The following is a 23,321-nucleotide window of genomic DNA, read 5'->3' on the forward strand; positions in this document are numbered from 1 at the left end:
CAGCAATGCAAAACAAACAAACAAACACAGCGTGGACACACACAACTCCGGTGACGCCGGTGACGTGTAGAAAAGCGAAAAAAGTGTTTCCATTACACTTTTGCGATACACGTTTGTATCAATACGTCTCAAAAACCACCTCATGAGAGCGTAAAAACTTTTTTGCGATATTTGAGTTTTTTCGAAATGTAGGTGTTTCCATTACCAGTTTTTAATTTCGATATTTAGGTTTTGCGCATTTCAAGGGGTAATGGAAACGCACCTATAATCTGCTGTGCCATTGTCCTCATCCAGTTGCGCAACTGCTGTATCGCTGAGAATGTGCACTCACACAGGTGTCCGTAGGTAGGCTGGTGACTGGAGGAGGGGGGCAGCAGGTGTCCGGGCGGTCGGGGCTGCTGTCTGGACGTAACTTAGGCCAGTGACTGGAGGAGGGTGTGTGCAGGTGTTCGGGGGGGCCGCGGCTGTCCGGAGGTAGACCGGTGACTCGCGGGCAGTGGCCGGTATCCGGGGGGGGCAGCCGGTGTCATGATGGAGGCCAGTGGCAGGAGAGAAGGCGGCAGCCGGTCGTGGAAGCATCGTGGTCGGCTTCATTGCTGCTGCTTCGTGGGACTCTCTGACTCTTTAATTTTGATATTCAAAAACCTTCTAATGTCCGTTTTACCGGGCTTTTTTCTTTTAATTTCGCTGGACTGTCAGTGACTAGCATAGCGAGGCAAAGGGGTAAGCTTCTACGCTGCGCGTTGTAGCTACGCCGTGTGTACGTAATGACGCAGGTAACCAGTCAAATACCACTGAAATAAAAAATAAATAAACCATCGACATAGATAATACTTTAAAAATGTGTGTTTTAATGTATTTCCCACCTCTTTCTAAAATATAATTTAAAAACAACAACGAAAAAAAAAACATAATTTTATTTTTTCATTTTATTATTTGTGATGATTTTATTTTATTTTCTGTGACAATCTAGGGGAAGCTAAGCTTCCCCTAGCCTATTGATAGCGCCGCCTATGACGTTTTGCATTAGTTCTTTAGCTAGTGCGCCGCCATCTTGTCGTTCGACAGTCCGTGACGTCACGGTGTTGGTTGCCTCTGCTGGCTGACAGCCACAGACAGTGAAAGTGAAGGACATAGCTACAGACAGAGACGGTAAAACATGAAACTGTGGAGGCACTGGATTAGAACAGACACAGAGGAGACCTCTACTGTGTTGCTCCTTCTGTTAACTAGTTTTACAGTGTTAAAAACTAGAAAAAAACCCTCTTTTTTTCATTAACTGCCGCTAATAAGGAGCCGCCGCAGCAGCGGAGCTGTTATCAAGACTCCTCTGCTGATCTTGGAGTGATCATTTCTTACAGCATGTTTACATCAGTCTGGATGTGGTCCAGAGGAAAATTCTGATCAACTCTGAAAGTTGATCATTCACTGGATCAACCGACAACAACCTGACTTTACTCCGACAGTTTTCAGTTTAGCTGCCACAGCCCGTCCTCCCCCGACCGGCCCACGTTCACACCGTGATAAGCATCAGTCACCGCGGGGAGACAGGCTGGACCCTCCGGTCTCACACCGAGGGATCATTCACACACACACACACACACACACACACACACACACACACACACACACACACACAGCAGCGATCTGATGACATCGGTATCAACTGTAATAGCGTGTTTCAGGTGTTTCACAAACTATTATGCAGAGTGCTTTTCTGATAATACCCATATATATCCTTCTCCCTTTTTCTTAGACTATCTAGTGGGAATGTGTGGCGTCCACACAATTTACGTCTCCATGTTAAAGAGCCTGTATGAGGATGCGGACATTTCCGATGAGGTTCAAACTAATTTTCATTTGACTACCAGTGTCTTAATGTAAATATAGATGCTAGCCTATACAGTTTTTTTGTTTGTTTTATTTAAATGAAAGTTAAAATCACTACTACTACTACTACTACTACTACTACTACTACTACTACTACTAGAATCAATATTACATTCTACAGTATGTAGAACTACAATCACTGAAATTCCTCAGTAAATAGGAGTGTTTTAGCAATGTTTTTGGCTGCTAGATTCATCATTATTATGGGTGAGTGCAGAAAATGTACAGTAGTTGACCCATATGCTTCTTCAACAGGCAATAGACGCGCTGATTTACCTCCAGTGTAAGGTATTGACACACTTTATTGTCAATATTTATCAAGTGAATATTACATTTGATTTTATAGTTTTTATGCTTAATGCAATTTCAATAATACTTTTGTTCGACACAGAGCTGTCCAGGAACTGTCCAGCTGGTTTCACAAACACTGGGGGAAATCCTGGAAGGTTCCTCAAGAGCCAGAAATGCATACTTTTTGAAGGTACAGTACATTCAAATTTACATTTTCACACTCAAAGTGGGTCTGATCTTTTTTGATGTGAAATCATCTAATCTTTTATGTTCTATCTTATGTTAGAAAAACATTTTCAAAGAAAATGTGGTGGGGGCCTTCCTGGAAAACAACAACCACTGGACCCTTTTTGTAAGTTGATGAACTATGTAATATACTGTATATCCATATTTTCATTTATCCATGCAATTCAGTCCCACTCCCAATAGTTTAACAATTAACAGTCTGACAAAGTATTTCCTCCTCAAAGCATCTGTACTGCTAAAACAATTTTCTCCTAGTATGCAGATATAGTAGGGAGAAGAGTGGTGTACATGAACTCCTTTGGGGAGTCTGAGGAGAGGGCGGCAAGTATTTTGCACAACTGGAGGTGATTTTCTTTACAATTGTGGCTACCCATGTTGTACCTGATAATCACTATACTACAGGAAACTGTGGGTCAAATAGAGCACACCCCCAGCTCTTGACAAAACCAATTCTTTTGCATGCTCTAGCTCTAGTGAATTTGAATGTTAACAGTGGATTTTTTGGGGATGCACTACCTGTTTCGGCCATGCCAATTGAAATGTCGTTTTCAAAGCAATTTAGTCCCATTGAAATACATTAGAAAACTATGGACATTCCATGGGATGGAGGAAGGTGGGACCACGTCCAATGTATGGGGTGCACTCCAACCCTATTTGGCCTGCGGCCTAATAGCAGGTCCTTACTAATCTTTCTTTCTACTGTCAACAGCTCATTCGCTGAGGCAAGGGGCTGTCATGGCCCCTGGACCCTTGTGCCCATAAAACATCCCAAACAAACGGATGGGCATTCCTGCGGAGTACATGTGATCATGGTATTCTTTTTTTGTATTGTTGCTATAAGTCAGTTGTTTTGTTTATACAGCCTTTCTTTTGAAACCTCATCACATTCCCAGTGCATACTCAAAACCTAAAAGCTAAATGCTAGCAATGTTTTATCTGCCTGAATATTCAAACATTGAAACTGCAACCTCTGGGTGTCTGGACTACGAGGTGTCCTATTTTGATTGAAATTCTGATTGAAAGTTTGCATTAGTTTGTTTAAACAGTGGGCTTTAGTTTATCTAACACCTTGTCTCAATCTTGAGGTCTCAACTGTTTGATGCCACTGTTGGACATTTCAAACACCATCAAAATTTGCATACAGTACACATTACAAAATGTTGCCAATTAACACTTGCAACTCAGTGCCGTGATGGCTTTAAAAAAAAGGTGGTAAAAAAAGGTATCTAACATGTAGGCAAATTTGTTTTTCATTCATCAGTACGCCCAAGCAATACTCAAAGGGGATGCTCTTCAGCAGGGCTGTGTTCCAGATTTTGGCCCCATACCGGAATTGAGAGCACAGCTGTGCCAGGATCTTTTCCTTTCCACAGGTATACAACATACTCAGATTAACTTGCAAAGTAGTAGCATACAGTTTGTTATATTAATGGAAAATTATTTATTTTTGTTGTTAATTTATTTTTAGACTCAACTTAAAACTTAATTTACCAAACACTCAATAATAGTTGTACAAGTAGAAAAGTTGTGTTTGATCATAGTCATTGCATCTGTTGTTCTGAGTTTGTGGACAGAAAATCCCACTGCGAAGAGACACTTGGTGTTATTTGAATATATATATTTTTAAATGGTGATTGAGGTTCTCAGGTTCCTAAACTTCAGATTGCCCCTCTAAAAGCCCTCTGAAAGTCAGTTCTCAAAAAGCATGCTGGAAAACTGAAACAGATCATCCCCCAAATAAGCAGATATTTCAATGTTCTATGGAGAATGTAAAGGCTTTCCTTAAGAAATGACATAGGCATTGAATATTTGCATTATTTTATGTAACCTCTACTAATTTCATCTGTAGACAGAACACAGAAGTGCAGCGACTGCTTGCAACCATTTCACGCTGGAAACAAGGTGTAGTATACAGTATACCATGTAAGCATTTATGGGTGTAATTCTTCTTGGGACTATGTAAAATGCATATGTAACAGACATTCATTTTATTTATTTATTTATTTTCAAGTTGAGGACAAAGTAATGTGGAGAAAATCAAAATATTGTGTTATTCAAACCAAACAAAAAAAGTTTGAAAATTTCATATGTCCATAGTTTTCCTGAATTTCAATTCAATTCAATCCAACGTTGTCTGATTGTTACAATACTCACAGGCAATCTTAGATCTTCTTAATCAATGACCTCAATAACTGAACCTGGCACTGCTATTTTTTTGAACACGCCCTTTTCAGTAAATGATTCAGTTTCACAGAATCAGCAGCATGCACAAAATCAGTGGTTTATCTTGCAAGTGATGTCAGACTGCTATTATTTTAAACACAACTGTATATTTCTTTTCAAAAAGACAGTGGTTCCCAAACTTTTTCTTTAGTATTTCCTGCATGTTCTCATTTCATGTTTTCTCTGTTGGTTTGTTTGAGACCCTCCAAAATAAATTGATTTGTACAGCAGATTTTACGGTGTTGACTCATCTCATATTTAACACAGTTCATTAAATTGGAACCTTTAAAATCTAGAGAGCATTGCTAATAGAAGACCTTGTTCCTGCTACTCTTAATATTGTACTTTACATAATGGGTTACTTGTGTTGAAATCTGTCACAGCTTTTTTTTAAATACAGTACTGCATTACATCTTGCCAGAAAGATTTGTAATCAGATTGTTCTCCTTAAACTGATAAGACCTATCCATAAATATAGTTTTAGTATTTTTTTTAAAAATGTTTTTATGCACTTTTTGTCAGGTGAACCCCTGATTTTTTTAATGAGAAAAAAACAAAAATGCAACATTTCCCAAAAATGAGGTGCAAAGTGGACCACTCCATATGAGGTTATTAGAGCCTTGAATATGTCAATAATTAATAACATAATTGATTTGAATGCATTATTATTTTTTGAGTAAATATACCTCCTTAGAATTTATTACAAAAAAAGTTACACATGTTAACCCTAAGGGCCCAAATTGGACCCTCTCATAAAAGTGCAATAAAAATGCTTTTTTTTTTTTCAATTTTAACACACCAAATCTGTTCAGCAACTTCAGACCTATCCATAAATATTAAGTTTTTTTTTATTATTTTAAATTTAAAAAAAATGTTTTTATTTACTTTTTGTCAGGCGAACCCCTGATGATGAGAAAAAATAGAAAATATGCAATATTTCCCAAAAATGAGAGATTTGCATGGAGATACCACACAAATGGGTGTTATGGATTCTGTTTATAAACACCAACATAAACAAAGCCTACAGTGGGAGCCACATAGAAATTCCCCTGCCATGCTGCTGCCATGCTGTTCCCATGCTGTTCCCATGAGAGTTCCAGCAGAGCTCCAGCAAAGTCCCAGCAGCTGGAGTGACCCCCTCCTTTTCCTGGGTGTGACTAGTTTTTACTGGAACTCCACCCATTCAATGAAATACATGACATGACCAGGAGATGGCGCTTCTCTCACAGAACAGTACATATCGCCAGAGGCGGCATTTAAAGTGCCGCCCGCTGGTGGTGAGTGGAAATTCACATAATTCATAGAACCACGAGTACATGTTTGATTTAAGAAGTGAAATTATAACAGACCTAGCTACTGGAGATGCGCTGGCCACTGTTTTATCTGGAAATAAATTGTTGTAGCTAATAATACCTACTGTCAATTTTTTATCACAATTTATTTACTGTGAATCTACATTTAAATAGGAAAAAACTAAGGGAGTGATGAAAGCCTTTTTAAGATGTTTGCAGTTGCAGGTATTCAGTGCATGTCTTCGACCAGGGAATTAGCATTATCATTGCTCAATCTTTTGTTTGCCCTAATGGGCCGCCTATTGGTCACCCATTGTCACACAAATCGCACAGAGCCTGCAATGGAGCTGGCTGTTCAACTTTGAAGGAGGACCGGGGGAGGGGAGGTTATGTTGGAAGGCTAGCTGGACCAGACTCTCTCCTGAGCAACAACACACCCCAAACCCCTGAACATTCACACCTGCTCCAGAGCATTACCATCTCCAAGCATCCCCCACTGCTTTGACTATGAATTGATTAGAAAATGAGCAGGTATTTCCTTAAGGTCCTGCTTTAAACATTTTTATTTTCATGATTATCTTACATTATTATCTATCTTACAAAAAATGTTGTAATTTTGCATATGGAGTCAGTGCTGGAATTTCATTTAACTCTGTACTTCCTCTGGATTAAATTTATTAATTAAATGTATTGATTTTTCACTATAATTTACTAGTTATAGCACTAGCCTATACTGTCAATCCCCCTATAAACCCCATTCCGATTTGATATCACAACTTCACCAACTTGAAGACACCTGCTGCACCTAGTCTAATCTTTGTGTGACTGAATTATTCTGCATAAGACCCTGACTAATACTCATAGTAATGCTACATTAGCATCAAAACAAAGTAGGCTAAATAAAAAATGATCATACATACATAGTCTAAGAAAAAAAGTGGAAAAGTCAGGGGCCCACTTTAGTATTCTTTCAGGGGCCCCAGAATTTCTAGCAACGGCCCTGATTATCTGACTAAACTTGCTTATTTCACTCAGTGGACCGGCGGATCAGCTGGTGTGCAGTGCGCGCTATAGCGTACTGTATGGTCTCTCTCTCTCCCTCTCTCTCCCTCTCTCCATCGCGCTGTACGTCTTCACAAGACACAGGTCGACGTGTGTGGGGTGAGATGGAAATAAGAGCAGAGCGCACCTTCGCTCTCATGTTGAGTTCCATATTAAGACAGGTGCGTCAGTGCCAGTAGATCGCCCGTCAGGCATTTGGCTCTCCTAACGGGAATGGCTGGTTTGACGTGACTTTATCATTAAGAGTGAAAAAAAAAAGAGAGAGAGAGCTGTCAACCACTAGACGCGTCAGGTCAGCATAGCGCAGGGGGAGGGATATTAGTATTCTGTGGTGAAAAATACACTCATTCATGAAATTTTATTGAGAATTTTACAGAGGTGCACAGCGCATGTTTACGGCGACTCTGACCCCTACACCGCAGCAGCCAGCAACAGACTTTTACAAAATAAAAGCATGTGAGCAACATGCATTAATGCGCAATAAAATAAATGTCGGCGTTGATAGTTTAATGAGTTGCCATAACGCAACTTGCCCAGCCCTAATAAATACACAAATGTAGCCCGTGGTTCTGAGACGTGACTCACTGTGGTCACTAGAAATGTATTATTTATTCGCGGATCGGGAGTGAATGAGCAAGCCAGAGATGCACAGCAGATTTCATGGTTGCCGACAGGCAAAAACTGAAAGAGGGGCTTGTAAATAACTGTTTATATTACAGGTTTCACACAAACAAACAAAAAACATCCAGTAGCCTATGTTAAGTCTCAGCTGTGCCATGGCGAGGGCGCACGACGCACAATCGTGGTTTTAATTTATGAACATCATAATTATTTCTCTTTCCTCTTGTTTGAATATAAGGGCGGTCACTTAGGACCACACTTTAATTTTACACGTACAGTCTCATGCGTGTATATTCACGGACACGTTGGCATGTTGTTTATTTATTGGTTAGGGTTTATTTGCGCACCGTATGCTTCAGTGTTACCATTAAAACCACCACAAGGCAAACATTTACTAGAATGCAAAATCTGTAGACAGGTAAACTGCGAGTGATATACATTTTTATTAGTGCTCTGTCAGTGTTTATTTATCTTTGAAGCTACTTATAGATCGCCTGTTTTGGAGGCAATTATAGCAATTCATCTGAGGGGGAAAAAAAGAAAGGAGGAGGAAAAGTGATTGACAGATTAACTCGGGTCAAAATCACTGCTCCTCCCCGTGGACAAATAAGACACTGCAGCTGATTTTCACACGGGCTGCAGAGGGGCGTTAACAGTCGTGGCTGCGTTCGCTACGTCATCGCGGGGGATTAAATTATCGCCACGGGCCAAGCGGGAGCCCGCCACGGACCCGCCACGGACCCATCACGGTCCCACAGTGGTCCCACCAGGGACCAGGGGGAACTTCTAGGTGGCTACATCTGTATATGGCCTTTGTTAAGGATCCAAATTTCACACACACAGACAAAATATTTTTTTTTACCCACTTTCATACCACTCTTCTGCATTGGTCCAAACACACCCAGACCAGTTTTAGGGTTTTCATATTTTTTTTATTGATGTATATGTGGCATGAAAAGAGAAATATGCCTAAACAGCGGTTGCAGTGGAGGCCTAGTTCTCTGGTGGTTTAGGGAGACCTCTAGTGGTGGAAGGGGGGGTAAAACCTATTTTACAAAAGTGGGGATCTGGAATATTAAAATTCATCATAAAATAGACATCCTAGAGACAATTCATTAAATTTGCTTTAAAATTGATCACGATATTGAGGATCAAAACAAAAATAAACGCAGAGTGTAAATGTTTGGGCCCTATGGGTGCCCCGAGGGGTGAACAACATCAGGCATATAAGAGCCCCTACATTGACATCTATACAGCAGGGTTTCCCGCAGCGCTTTCCTGTTAAGGCGGCCGCCTTAACAACAAAGAGCTGCCGCCTAAACTAACGTCTTAAAAAAATAAAAATGTAGCGATATTCACAGCACACACACACGACGGTGACATTAACGCGCGCCGCCACGTCTGCTCATAGCGCAGCAACAGGCCGTCACTGAAACGCTCCGTGGAACCGAGACATGACACGGCGCGCCCGGTGTAAAAGTTCTCAGAATCAGCCCCGGTGACCGCGGCGCTGACGATTGGGGTGAGTCGCGAGCGTCATGGTCTTGGTAGAGCACGGCCGCTGCAGCGACCCTCCGACAGTCCCATCGCTGCGTGTCAATCCCCCCTCTCACTTTCTCTCCGCGCCCCCGTCTCTCTCCAGCTGCCCTTTCAAAATAAATGCATAAAAAGCCAGAGAAAAAAACAAAGTAGGGGAAACACTGCTTTGTTTTCTCTGTCTTTTTATGGTTTAGTAATTCTTTCATTGGTGTAGTAGCAGCGTTCAGTTACCACGTGCGTAGTTGTGACCTGTTGTGATCATAGATGGTATGGCATATGTTTTTTATGTAAGTCCCTTCGAAAAGTCCCAAGACCAGCCAAATTCCTAAAAAAAGCGTGATTTATAGTTCATAACATGGTACTTTTGGCATATGGCACCAGGGCCGTTGCTAGGAATCCTTGGCCCCCTGAAAGTATACTAAAGTGGGCCCCTGCCCCCTGACTTTTCCACTTTTACGTATCTATTATCATTTCTTATTTAGCCTACTTTGTTTTGATGCTAATGCAGCATTACTATGAGTATCAGTCAGGGTCTTATATATATATTATGCAGAATAATTCAGTCATACAAAGATTAGACTACTGGGGTTTTTGTGGGCCCTACTGGGCGCTGGGCCCCTATAATGATCATCACCTTTCTCCCCTATACAACGGCCCTGTATGGCACTACAGGACCAGTTAAATATAAAACACAATTTTATACAATATACTGTATATAAGTAGGGGGTCCCCGCTCCATCTCTCCATCAGTTTGGGGGTCCTTGGCCTGGAAAACGTTGAAGACCCCTGCTCTACACACCACAGAGAAGCGCATAACAGCAGCGCGCATGGTGAAAGCGAAACTTAATACGGCACACCCCCCCCTCGCCAATCAATCGATCCGCTCACGCGCGCACATCCCCCCCCCGCCAACAGGACAGACACCACCTTAACTAACACATTTTCTGGGGGAAACACTGTATACAGCCATCATTATCCATGTTGTACATGCTGAAGTGGGCGGAAGAATGCTCTCATATGCAATATTCTAGCTGCCCTTGCGTTTTCTAGTCTTTTCTGAGCCTCTGGACCGTTTTCTCACAGGGTAATCAGGGATTTTCAGGCTCTGTGAGGGTGATGTAACTTGGCGGGTTAACCTAGTGACTGCATCCACCTTGCGTTTTCGAGATGGAAATAATGGTCAGATTTTTTTGCTGTTGTCATGACCATTGGAGGGGTAGGGGTCCTTGCTTTCATTGCCACTGTCTGCTTGTATAACATGGTTATGTAACCTCTCAATCATATCTTTTATTGGATCTGGAATTTCTATCCAGGTGGTAATAATGTTTGTAATACTACTTAACTTCTCAACAGTAGTAGACACATGAGTACCACTTGCTGTGGTTGGCAATGATTCTGTACTGTCTGAACGAATTGGTGTCATAGTGTCTGTCACACATTCAGTTGTTGCTCCACTTTCCGGAGAGGAGGAATGACTGAATTTATTCTTTACACGTCCAGCACACTGCAACTCCCTCATGATGCTGAAGTAGTCTTCCGCTTTTCCCAGGAGGACATGAATAAGGTCGTCAACACGCCGATTCCTAATCCCTCCAAGAAACTGGTATTTGAGTCTGTTAAAAAATCTGAAACAATACACAATTGTTGCTGCAATTGCTTGAAAATGTTTGAATACAAAGCAAAATTGCAATGGCTGAAAAGTAAGCAACCAAGAGTGAGCAACTCAATGTAGTTTGTAGTTTACCGTTCAATGACGTTGTTAGTGTCGGAGTTTAAGTGTTCAAAGCAACGTCCATAATTGGACCACATATGGCCAATATCTTCCCAGTTTCTCTTGAAGTACTGGCACACAGCTGGGTGCTGTTTAAACGTTTTGCAGAACTTCTTTGCTGTGGCCTCATACTCTCCTTCCTGCAAAATATTAATAACACACAAAAGTGTACATGCATATTAATCATGTCAATGTTTACTTTAAACCATTACATTTAAAATGTTATACAGAGGTGTGGACTTGGACTCGAGACTTGAGACTTGACTTGGACTCGAGTCCCGATTTTGATGACTTAAGACTTGCTTGATCAAATCAAAAAAAAGACTTGGACTCGCTTGGGACTTGATGCCAAAGACTTGAGACTCTACTTGGACTTGAGAGCAAAGACTTGAGACTCTACTTGGACTTGAGAGCAAAGACTTGAGACTCTACTTGGACTTGAGAGCAAAGACTTGAATTAAAGTCAAGTCACATGCAGCAAGCACAAATATTAAAAAAGTGTCACATCAATGTTATACTGCAACAGCCAGCCAGAGACATTCCTATAGAACCCAGTCCTGTTATCAGTCTTGGCTGTATAATTAATGCCAACACACTAATGCCTACCACATACATAAAGATAATCTGGCTGATTTTGCCCTGATTTCCCCCCTTCCGACAAAAGACAAAAATCGCCCGATTATCTTAGGCTCTTGAGATTATTTTATGAGATTCTCCTGTAGTGTGTGGTGTTTTAAGATTTAAATTCTCAACAATACACAATATACTCGACAATCGACTCGTAAAACGGTCGGCAGCTAATCGTAAATATTAAACATGTTCAATATTTACGATTGTTGGCCCCAACAATCGTGACCGTTTGGATCAAAAGTCGGCTTGTGTGTGGGGGAACACAACAATTCTGAGTCACCGTATCCGCAGAATGTGACGTGAAATTTAATCTAACCAATAAAGAGGATTCAATAAAGATCATGATGGGTTGCGCGGTCATGGCTAGGTGGTATACTGGATGAAGTATGGTCTTATTTCTCTGAAGTTGAATATTTTAAAGCACTAGGAGGAGTCGAGAGCACTCCAGAGGGAGGTATTACTGACAATGGTCCAAAAGTGGTCATCAATTATCATGCACAGCTCATCAGGCTGCAGGAGAATGAAATTAAAACTGCAGAAATTCCAGATATCCATATCGGTGTCTGATCTTGGCACCTGATTGCTTAAATAACACTTTAAACTAAGCTCAAACCGAGCTCATGGTGGTGGCCCCTTAGTCACTGCTAGGAAGTGTTCTAAATGCTTGGGTTTCAACAGTACATAACCCCTATACTACTCATCTAACTTCAATGGTTGCCAGTCAAATCACACATCACTCATTCTGTCATCCGGTCTGTAAGTCCCTACACGAAAGTTCCGCGACCAAAGATTATAGAATGAAAGATTATAGAACTCTGTGACCTGTTTTGCGGGTTTGGATTTTCTTTTTATGAAATTTGACCTCAGTGTTTTTGGTAACTTGTTTCATAGGCAGGTGTTGTGTGTGTGCTTGTATATGTGGGTGTGAGTGTGTGAGCTTGTGTAATTCTGAAATTAGTGTTGAAACTGTATTCATGTATGTATTCATGTAAAATATTATTGTTACTTGAATTGCATGTTTTTAACATGGACCCCAGGAAGAGTAGCTGTTGCAGTTGTAACAGCTAATGGGGATCCAAATAAACAAATAAACAAATGCCGTTGTCAGCTATGTATGAGGTATGGAGACATAAATTAATAAATGGGCCAGTGAATAGCCAATGAGGAACTTAGATTGCAATAATTTTCACAAGTAAACTGAGTGACACTACACTTTAGACAAGATTACACAGTTGTCTGTCATTGTCTATTGCTGATTTAGCCTATATTGAGTCTGAATTTCTACTTTCCTATGCTCACCTAATGCCTCCATAGTGTAATTCCAACATTGCTGACATGGAACGGAGGACAATGGATTTGTAGTCTAGAGGTTTGAAATACTTACAGTTTTACAAGCCTTCAGTTTGTAAAAAAAAAAAGACATGTCATCCCTGGTCTTTAAACTTGAGGGTCCATGCACTCCAGACTCTGTTTTAGATAACCATCTTTGAACAGCCTGTGGATTAGGGAAAGCAATTAAACAATATAGGACTCGTACTGAATGCCAGAGTGCAAAATTATGCAAATATAAGTACAGTAAACAAATGTATACCTGCATGACATGATACCAGCACAAAAGGATAGTGGACTGAGGGAAAATGCTCAATAAAGCATTGATTTCAGCATAGTCCTTGTCAACCATGAATGCCCTAAAAAAGAATAAACAGCAATCAGCATCATCATCGAAAACGAGAGGATTCCTCTCAAGGGGTTTATCCTATTAAATAAATTTCTGAATGAATAAATGAATAAATATCACAACATCATCATTATCCTACTCATTGTACTTTTATTTTCAGTGAACTCCCACACATGTATTTACATACAGTCAAGGTCATCGTCTACACCTCTAAATTTCACACTCTTAAAGGGTCACACCAGTGTTAATGGAGTCATAGCCCCATCATGCAAAAATGCATCATGCCATATTGGCCTGACATTCCACAGGTATGACTAAGGTTCTAAGGCGATGACATCCAGATGTAGTGAACAAATGAAAAGGGGCAGCACAATATTGTTGGGATAAGGCAAAGCCTAGTCTACATTATGTAGACACAACACTAGTCATTCTCACACCTTACGCACCAGGGAAGACTGTTGGTTTCCATGGATATAGGATTCCAAAAAGTGTAAACACAGAAGCAATAACAGTCACAGAAACAGCAATTTGCATAGATAAAAGTTAACAAAAATGCTGTTTACCTAGGAGGACACAGGAACTGCTGTCTCAGTTGTTCAAGAGCTTTCTCCAAAGTGCTCTGCCGTTCGTTGCTTAAAATGGCATACGCCACAGGAACTCCTCGTCCATGACCATCTCTTACAAGGAGAGTGAGCAAGGGGAATTGGTACTGGTTGACACAGTGGGTAGTGTCCACAAACACTAGCTGCTTGCCGTACTGTGCAAGGTTCGACTTCATCATCTGTGTCTGAAGCAAAATTATCAGTTCTTGACTTGAGGTGTATGGCTGGTAAAATACAACATGCTCTCGCAGTGGTCCACTTAGTAAACCTTCCACACTTTGACTATCATTGGAGTGAAATCGTTTTCTCCTCATGACTGTCGTTCTGATGTTGTCTATGTCTTGTGGTGTGGCAAAGTATGTCCTATCATGGATGTTACTGTGTCCTCGATTCCGTGCCCATTTATGACTCTCAGACAGAATGATGTCAGGTTTTGTTCCAAGGGCAAGGAGCTCTTCTATCTTTCTCTTTAGTTCCGAGTCCATACAGTGTGAGTGTCCATCACGAGGATCAGTAGTGACGTGGTTATTATGCAGGTCAAAAACACGCTGGACAATCACTGTATGGCCATGCCAATCATAATTGATTTTAAATGAAACATAGGCCTTACAACCAACAGATCTGTAACTTTTACCCCTTGGATTGCCAAATCGTTGACAGTTATATTTGAAATAACCCTTCTCTTGGTCTTTCTTTGAGGTACAGTTAAATGTACCAAATTGTCCATCGAGGCTTTTCAGTTTTCTGATAACAAAACTGTTCACATCTTCCTGTCTTGGAATTACAAAAACATCAAGTTTTGCTTTCTTTGAACCACATTTTCTTTTTTCTTCTTCAATGACGGCCTTTTTAATAAGATCTTCCATCCCTGAAAGAAAAAAGAGCACAATTCTTAACACCACAACCTATATTTGATTTAAAGTAATAATCCAGAGTAATTTTAACCCTACCTTGTGACCTTGTTAAATCAAATTGATACCCAGCCCTACTACAAATCGATCAGAGTATAAAAAAATGCAGACAGCAGGCTGATCAGCAACCTCAGTTTGCTCAAGCAGGTCAAATAGTAGGTCTAACCCTACAGTAGGCCAGTGTTAAGATGCTTTTATTTATTACAATTGAGGTCTTATTTGAGAGGTTTGCTTGACATGCATGTATTGGTATATCATGAGGATGAATGTGATACTACAGATGTTACTGGTTCAAAATTGCGGGGTTTTTCCTGCACTGCAGGATCGCGTGAACGCGTGTCTTTTCACCACAACTGTTTTCCTCTAGGTGGCAGCACCGTACTAAATACTGCTCAGACGTTTTGGGGCCAATGCTGACACGTCACACAATGTAGCCGCGATTAGGAGTGGCGCTGTTCATGATACAGAATACAAGAGGATGAAAGGAGAACTAGCTGCAGACAGTAAATAATATAGTAGCCTAGTTTTTCAATGACAAAATGTAACGACGGCAGCTACAGTAGACTATAGCCCACGTCTCACTCTCTTTTTTCGGTCATCTGTCTCGTCATCTCCAAAATGTGTTTTTAAAATGAGCCAACTACAGACTGTGCAGTAGTGCCGCAGATTTCTCACTCCGCACCTTGTTTGAGAGTGCAGCTGGATGATTTCTTGTGAATGAACGGGTCTGTGTCACTTTGGGGCTGGGCGATAAAACATAGGTACGGTGTACATTTTAGGACATCCTCAGGATCAGACTTCAGTGTCAGACCTCAGATGAAAAGGTATATGGTCTGAGGAAAACCTCTGTCATACTCGCACCAAACTTCATCAGGTCTTCATCAGCCTTCAGAGTTAGACTGAACGGCCTCACACGTTACGCCGTCATCTATAAGCTCTCAGAATCATCATGAAAAAATATGTCACAGTGTGTATCAGGACAACAGCTGATTCGCCAGCAACGACGCTGAAGTTCGCTTCCAACACACACACAGGAATGAGTTTTGAAGCGGGCCGACATATAGGCTAGTGAGTGTAGATTCATTGATAAAACTGTAAGGCACACACAATGCCATAGCCTACAGTACACTATTTTCAACATATGTAATGTTGTGTGTCGTTTTTTTAATGATTATTATTATAACTCTCAGTTAATGTTGGCTACTAACTAATTTCCACTAATTTATCCATAAATGGACGAAGTGTTTCACCGGCGAGGATTACGTGCGACTATTACGCACAGCTTAATAGAAATTTGCAGCAGTGACAGAACATGCAACTTAAAAGAGGCCGCATCAAATGCAAAATAAATCAGAATCCAGCACTCGATGAGAAACTGAGCTGGCGCGAGTGTGAGGAAGAGTGGGTCTGTGTGTGTGTATGCAGAGTGCGAACTACGGGTAGGCCGGGGGGCGGGGGGGGTCTAAAATATTGGCAAAATGCTGTTGGCTATATTGTTCCCTGCTGCTGAACATCGGATTTTTACATGCAAGTCCTTTGTTTTCCTATTATATTGGTGTCAGGCAAACATGGCGCACCGTCTCTCACTCTCTTTCTCTCTCTGTCGCTCTCTCTCACGTGCACGCACACACACACACACACACACACACACACACACACACACACACACACACACACACACAGGAATGAGTTTTGAAGCGGGCCCCCATTCCTATTTTCACGAGTGCTGGACTCTGAATTATTGTGCATTTGGTGCGGCTTCTTTTATAAGTTGTTCTGTCACTTCTGCAAATGTATATGGGAAAGACCCCCTCCCCCACCCCGGCCCCTACTCCTCCCACTACGAATCACCTCCGCTGTGCGTAATAGTCGCGCGCGCGTAATGACAGCTCCTCGCCGGTGAAATACATCGTCCATCGTCCGTTTATGGATAAATTAGTGGAAATTAAGCCTACATTAACTGAGAGTTATAATAATAATCATTAAAAAAACGACACACAACATTACATATGTTGAAAATAGTGTACTGTAGGCTATGGCATTGTGTGTGCCTTACAGTTTTATCAATTAATCTACACTCACTAGCCTATATGTCGGCCCGCTTCAAAACTCATTCCTGTGTGTGTGTGTGTGTGTGTGTGTGTGTGTGTGTTTTATAACTTTAAACGTATGTTGTTATTTGTCTCAAACGTCCCACCTATGCGGGTCGTTTGAGACACAGAGGAGGGGAGGTTGAAACAGCATGTTTTAAACAGAAACTACTGACATTAGGCTACTCCCGTTATGAAGCTTATCTGTGAAACGTGCGCTGCTCAGAGACTGGGCAGAACGGTCCCACTTGCTTTCTCCCCGGCTACGTTGGTGGAGATCTCCCACACAGTAAAAGATTTAGGCAACACATTCTTCCAGCTGGCTGTTTTTCTTCCAGTTACAGAAAGTAGCCTATGTGCAAAGTACCACATTAACATCTCTATTCATATAACGCCCATCGAAACAGCTGATTTACATGTCGGCCGTTAACACATGGCGATTGGCCATTCACGCGGCTTTGTTCTTGGTTTCGGCCAATCAGCTTATAAGCACATGGCTAATTATCAGCTTTCAACCAATCGCACTGTTTTAATGTGTGTGTGAAAGTTATTTTCTTTAGTTCATTTTCGTTTCTTTTGGATTTTTTTTTTTACAACAATGTATCAATATAATATTGTTTTCGTTTCATTTCGTTATAAAAATCAATCCCATTTCTTTGAAACAATGAGATTGAGCAGCTAAAAACCAGACCAGTTCAACTGTAGCGATTTTCATAACACTATCGCTCCGGATCAGAGGTACTAAGATGCTGATTATTAACTCAATAAACTCAACCATGGCTTGTCTTATTGTTAATCTGAACGCACGTGTATAAAGGGCAGAGTCAAGGCAGCAGATAAATCACAAAACATCAACGCGTCCGTGAGCGCAGCGCACCTCATTTTCTCCTGTGAAGAAGAAGAGAAAAAAGAATCCCATGGTCCGACCTGACCCAGTTATTGAATGTTTAGGTTTATTTAGAAGAAGTCTGATTATGACTGCTGCTCTGGATCAGATTATTTGCTCATAATTCGGGTTATTTTCAAACAGTGGCCAAACAACAGATCAATTAATTATTATAGACTATATTTTCCATTTTTGCTAAGCGGTTTGTTCTGAATTAAATAAAAGCCTGTCCCATACAGCCGTGTGTGTTACGCCGTGGTTTGTTGATGCTATCATCTTTGCCTTGCGCAGATGATCCTTCATAATTTGTGATACATAATCATCAAGTCATAAAGCAAGACAGGCTTTATCATATTACAATAGTTTCTGTGATTTAGGCAGGGTATACAGTAGTTAGTTCTAGTTTAATAGCCTAGAGTTTAAGCTGTGGATTACTGCACTGAGTCATCCGCCTGTCGTCCTCCGTTCTCACAGATGCCACCTGGTGGTTGTTCTGGCACATTGAGGCTTTTCATTAAAACCTCTTGTCTCGCCAAAGAAAAAAAAAGCCTGAGTCTTGTGCCGTCTCGCGTGGACCACGCGTGAAGTCCGCAAATTTGAACCAGTAACCAGGGCTGTAGCCAGGATTTCAAAATTAGTGAGGTCCAGAATTTGACAATGTCCCTAGACCCCCCCCCACGAGCCCACACACGCGCACGCACGCACACACACAAGCTTTATAGTTAAGTAAGTATAGTTAAGTAAACGTTTATATACTGTACATAATCAGACAGTGAAGTGATGGTAGGTTACTTTGTGCTGGTCTAGTAAGGACAGAATAGAGACCCCTTTTTGCATTTTTTGCACAAATCATACCAAAATGTTACCTACAAAAACAAGTACACTGCCCATGGTAGTGTTGTAATTTAAAGAACACACAGAGGGATCTGTTGACCAAGAAAAGGGTTTTTATTAGGCTAATAAAAGTGTGTGTGTGTGTGTGTGTGTGTGTGTGTGTGTGTGTGTGTGTTCCTCACTGCTCCTCTGTCCAGTCAGTCTTCTGTGTGCTCCTCACTGCTCCAGTGTCCAGTCAGTCTTCTGTGTGCTCCTCACTGCTCCTCTGTCCAGTCAGTCTTCTGTGTGCTCCTCACTGCTCCTCTGTCCAGCCAGTCTTCTGTGTGCTCCTCACTGCTCCTCTGTCCAGCCAGTCTTCTGTGTGCTCCTCACTGCTCCAGTGTCCAGTCAGTCTTCTGTGTGCTCCTCACTGCTCCTCTGTCCAGCCAGTCTTCTGTGTGCTCCTCACTGTTCCAGTGTCCAGTCAGTCTTCTGTGTGCTCCTCACTGCTCCTCTGTCCAGTCAGTCTTCTGTGTGCTCCTCACTGCTCTGTCTGTCTCCGTCCTCATTGTCACATGGCCTTGGTTTTTTTTTAAACAAATGAATCCAATGTATTCTGCAGAAGTTTTTTTTCTTTTTGACATTGTTCTTCACTTTCTGACTTGTTTTTTTCTGTAGGGGGACATTAAAGAGGTTGATTAGACCTTGGTTGAATTAGGTATATTTATCATCATACATAGGCAAGGCAAGGCATCTTTATTTATATAGCGCATTTCATACCAAGGCAACTCAATGTGCTTTACATAAAGACAGAACATTTAAAGAATAAAATGAAATAAAAGAGAAGCATAAAAAATAATAAAAACAAACACTTAAAACAGAGTTAAAAACAAGAGCAAATAAAAGTAAAATAAAAGAAGATAGATAGGTTTAAAATTCTTAAAAGGAATTTAGCCATAGGCACATGAAAAGAGAAATGTTTTTAACCTGGATTTAAAAGTGCTCACAGTTGGAGCTGATCTTAGTCTGTGCTGTGTGTGTGTGTGTGTGTGTGTGTGTGTGTGTGTGTGTGCGTGCGTGCGTGTAAAGAAAAAACTCGTGCTGAGTCTCTGTTGCCATGGTAACGAACTCGAGCGTCGACCTAGGTAGTTAATTGATCTATATCTATGGTTTTACCGGAATGTTTTTATCCGTTTTGACATTGGTTTATAGGCTAAGGCTACCCAGTCTGGCTCAAACCGTAATGTTGTTCATTTATTCCTGAAATATGCCACTGGCTCGGACTAAAATGGGGCGGGACGGGCCTGGCTATTCAACCCCCGTCTCCCTCATCCTCTTTTTTAATTAGGCTACACCTGTGTCGACTAGGACCGAAAATAGCGGATCTGACTACATGCAAGTTAACCTACTGTTGGAGGATCGCGTCGGTCATCGGCTTAATTTATAGCGGGCTGCTTGGTCGTAAAATAATAATAATAAAGTTGTCACTCACCTCAGCTCGCAGTTATCTTCCTCCTGTTAACTGAAAATGTCCCGCGTTTTCCACTTCCTGCTTGCGTGCGGTTTCAAAATAAAAGTCCGATGTGTTACAATAACATGTTGCCACGCTGTTCGGGGCTTCTTTTATTTTTTTCTCTCAGAAATTTTTACCGAGGTCCGGACCTCGGTGACCTCATAGCTGGCTACGGCCATGCCAGTAACATCTGTATATTGCTCTTGGATGAACACTGAGACCATAGACTGAGACTCGCCCTGCCATGGACTGATGAAGAAGAAGAAGAAGAAGTCCATGTCAAGATGATGACTGTCCTGGACTAAAGATCTTGTAACAACAGTCCAGGATGAATGTGATGCTGTATCAGTCCTGGGGCCTCATTTATCAAAGAGGGTGTAAAACTGCTACTATTTTTTTGCGTACGGCGAAAAGCCGAAAATGGCGTACACCCGAAATATCTACACCATTTTCAGATCAATCAAACTGTGCGTACGCACAGGTGTCCGCAATGTTCCATTGATAGATCACACCGGACCCAAGTAACTTGCGGATGTGACCGCGCCTCCAACCCCGCCCTCTAAACGCCCAGGCCCACCATATATGGTCAATGCAAATCAGCACCCTGCAATATAAATTAGCCATGTGCGCGCTGTGGATTTGTGGAGTGACGTCAGTGGAAGACGAACCATGGCAGACAAACGGGCGAAGAAGAGAAATTTTACGGAGAGTGAGGTCCATGTCCTTGTTGGTGAGGTGCAGGCGAGGAAAAAAGTCCTCTTCGGCAGGTATTTGAACTAACTCTGTATGATCACTTCGTCTTGTCGTGTATTTAGGAACAATAACATGTAACTAAGAACACATAGAAAATCACAACAGATGAACACATGTTGGACCAAACAATTTCTCGCCCGGCAACAATATCATCTCATCAGCCACAGCCCCGGCCTCACCAACAAGAGGAAGACAAACGAGTGGCAGGAGGTAACGAGAGCGGTGAACGAGGAAAGTGCCACGGCGAGGACGGAGACTGAAATCCGCAAGAAGTGGGCCGATTTGAAAGTGGGTTTTAATCTGCAATATGGCATATTAATACAGCATAATCTGTAATGCAATAATGTCAACACTGTCACTACCATTGTTACAGAGAGAATCAAAGAAAAGACTGTCCGCCCACCGCCAAAGTGTGGCGGCCACTGGTGGGGGACCAGCAACCCCCGACCTCACCCCGGTGGATGTCATGATCGGGGACGTCATTGGCACCGAGTCGGTGGAGGGTGTTGTGCCGGCCGAGGAGGGGGACTCGGACATGACCATGAGGGAGACCCAGACTACAAATGAACCCGGTAAATCACAGTTTTAATCATTCATCCGCCACTATGGCTGTCCAGTGAAAGAAAATTAATTCCAATAAGAAAATGATGTGGATTTTAACATATTTTCTCAGACTCGGAGGTGGATGACACCGAGGAGGGGGAGTTGGTCCGCACGGTCATTCCCAGCTCGCTCCCCAGCACCAGCGCACCACGCCCCAGCTCGCTCCCCGGCACCAGCGCACCAGGCCCCAGCTCGCTCCCCGGCACCAGCGCACCAGGCCCCAGCCGTGCATCCGAACCCAGCAGGGCAGGGGGAAACCGGTTGGGGGTCCTAACGGACACGGTGCTGGAAGCGCAGAGGGACACTCTGCAGGCTCAGAGGGACACGATGGCTGCAGTCGGTGCAGTGGCGGAGCAGCTGACTGACCTAAACCATCGCCACAGGTCAATCGCTGCAGCACTGCAGCGCATTGTCACGGGTCAGCAGCGCATTGCTGACAATATTGCAGCCCTCACAGCTGCGGTCACGTCACTGACTGAGGCAATAAAAAATAAATAAACGAAGCATCTCCTTGTCGTGTCTTTTGTCACAATGCAGCATTTTATTCACACATTAGAAAACTAACGTTACAAAAAGTAACATCATCACTAACGCCGGGTATTTTTTACCCGATATAATATACCCATAAAAAAATATTTCTCACCAAAGTATATTAAAATACAACAATACATGGCAAATTGAAGTACACTTCCTTAATTTTCCACTATACAATGTTTCACAAAATGAAAAAAAGGTATCATGGTGACCCTATGAAAAAATGTCCAAAATTTGTGATTTTTTTTGTTTTTTTTAACAAACTTCTTTAAAAAAAAAAAAAAAACTAATGGAGCTGGGACTTTGTCCTTCAGACCACCCATTTCTGGGACATTTGAGACTTATTTGGTGGAGTTAAAAGAAAAAAGTAACATTTTCAGCATCACCAGAAATGGTGGCCAGATTTAGATACATAAACACTAACGTCGGGTGAAATTCACCCGAATATGTGCCTGCTGAAAAAACTAGAGATGGGAGCAGGGAAACATGCCTACCTTCAATGACGTCAGTGAGCAGCATGAAGCTACCCAGGGACCCATGAAACTCAGACAACAGCAACATAATGAAAATTATGAAACAATAATTTCATGGGTGAAAATCATCCGACGTTAGTGTTCTAGGGTTAACGTAAATTAACGAGGGGGAGGGGGGGGGGGGGTGCTCGCAGCCGGTGCAGCACAGCATCACGTGCCCTCAGTCCCCGTTGGTAACCCTCATGACGGGGAGGGGGCTGTGGGTCGGGATCGACGTGCTGGGGAGGAGGGAGGCCCGGCGGCAGCGCAACCCCACGCCTCAAGGCCATGTTATGCAGGATTGCACAGGCCCAGATGACGCGGCAGATCTTCTTGGGCTGATAGAGTAGCCTGCCACCCGACGCATCTAAACAGCGCCACCGGCCTTTCAGTAGCCCGATTGCGCGCTCAACCACGCTGCGCGCACGGGCATGGGTCTCATTGTACTGGGTTTCCTGGCCACCCTGTGGGTCCGGGATGGGAACTAGCAGCCACTCCCTCAAGAAGTAGCCACTGTCACCTGTAAGTCACAAAGATGGGGTGAGTATCAGCCTTAAATTGTTGATTATAAGCAGCAGCTTTCAATGAATGAGTGTGTGTATGCGCTCACCAAGAAGCCAGCCGTCACGCGCAGCGCCTGCCTCCAGTCTCGCCCCCACACTGCTGTGCGTCAGGATGAATGAATCATGTGTAGAGCCAGGCCACCGTGCCACTACATTTGTTATGAGCATGTCGGCGTCACATATGATTTGGGTGTTGATCGTATGCACATGTTTGCGATTCACGTAAACGAATTCATTCACAGATGGTGCCCTAATCATAATGTGAGTGCAATCAATGGCTCCGATTACATTGGGAAAA

The 23,321-nt window shown here is 42.3% G+C and overlaps 1 protein-coding gene and 1 long non-coding RNA gene across 2 annotated transcripts in view; one reads left to right on the top strand and one right to left on the bottom strand.

The window, feature by feature from the left end:
- LOC310985169 overlaps positions 1 to 23,321 on the top strand; it is a 349,718-nt gene that overhangs the window by 312,726 nt on the left and 13,671 nt on the right. The window lies entirely within an intron of this gene.
- Positions 10,905 to 13,246, bottom strand: LOC310984701 (uncharacterized protein; the record flags this gene model as incomplete). Its single annotated transcript, XM_083970015.1, has 2 exons — positions 10,905 to 11,075; positions 13,157 to 13,246. The coding sequence occupies 2 exons, from the start codon at positions 13,244 to 13,246 to the stop codon at positions 10,905 to 10,907; spliced, it is 261 nt and encodes an 86-aa protein (XP_083826141.1).

The sequence above is a fragment of the Trachurus trachurus genome, assembly GCF_905171665.1.
Source record: "Trachurus trachurus genome assembly, chromosome: 4".
NCBI lineage: Eukaryota > Metazoa > Chordata > Actinopteri > Carangiformes > Carangidae > Trachurus > Trachurus trachurus.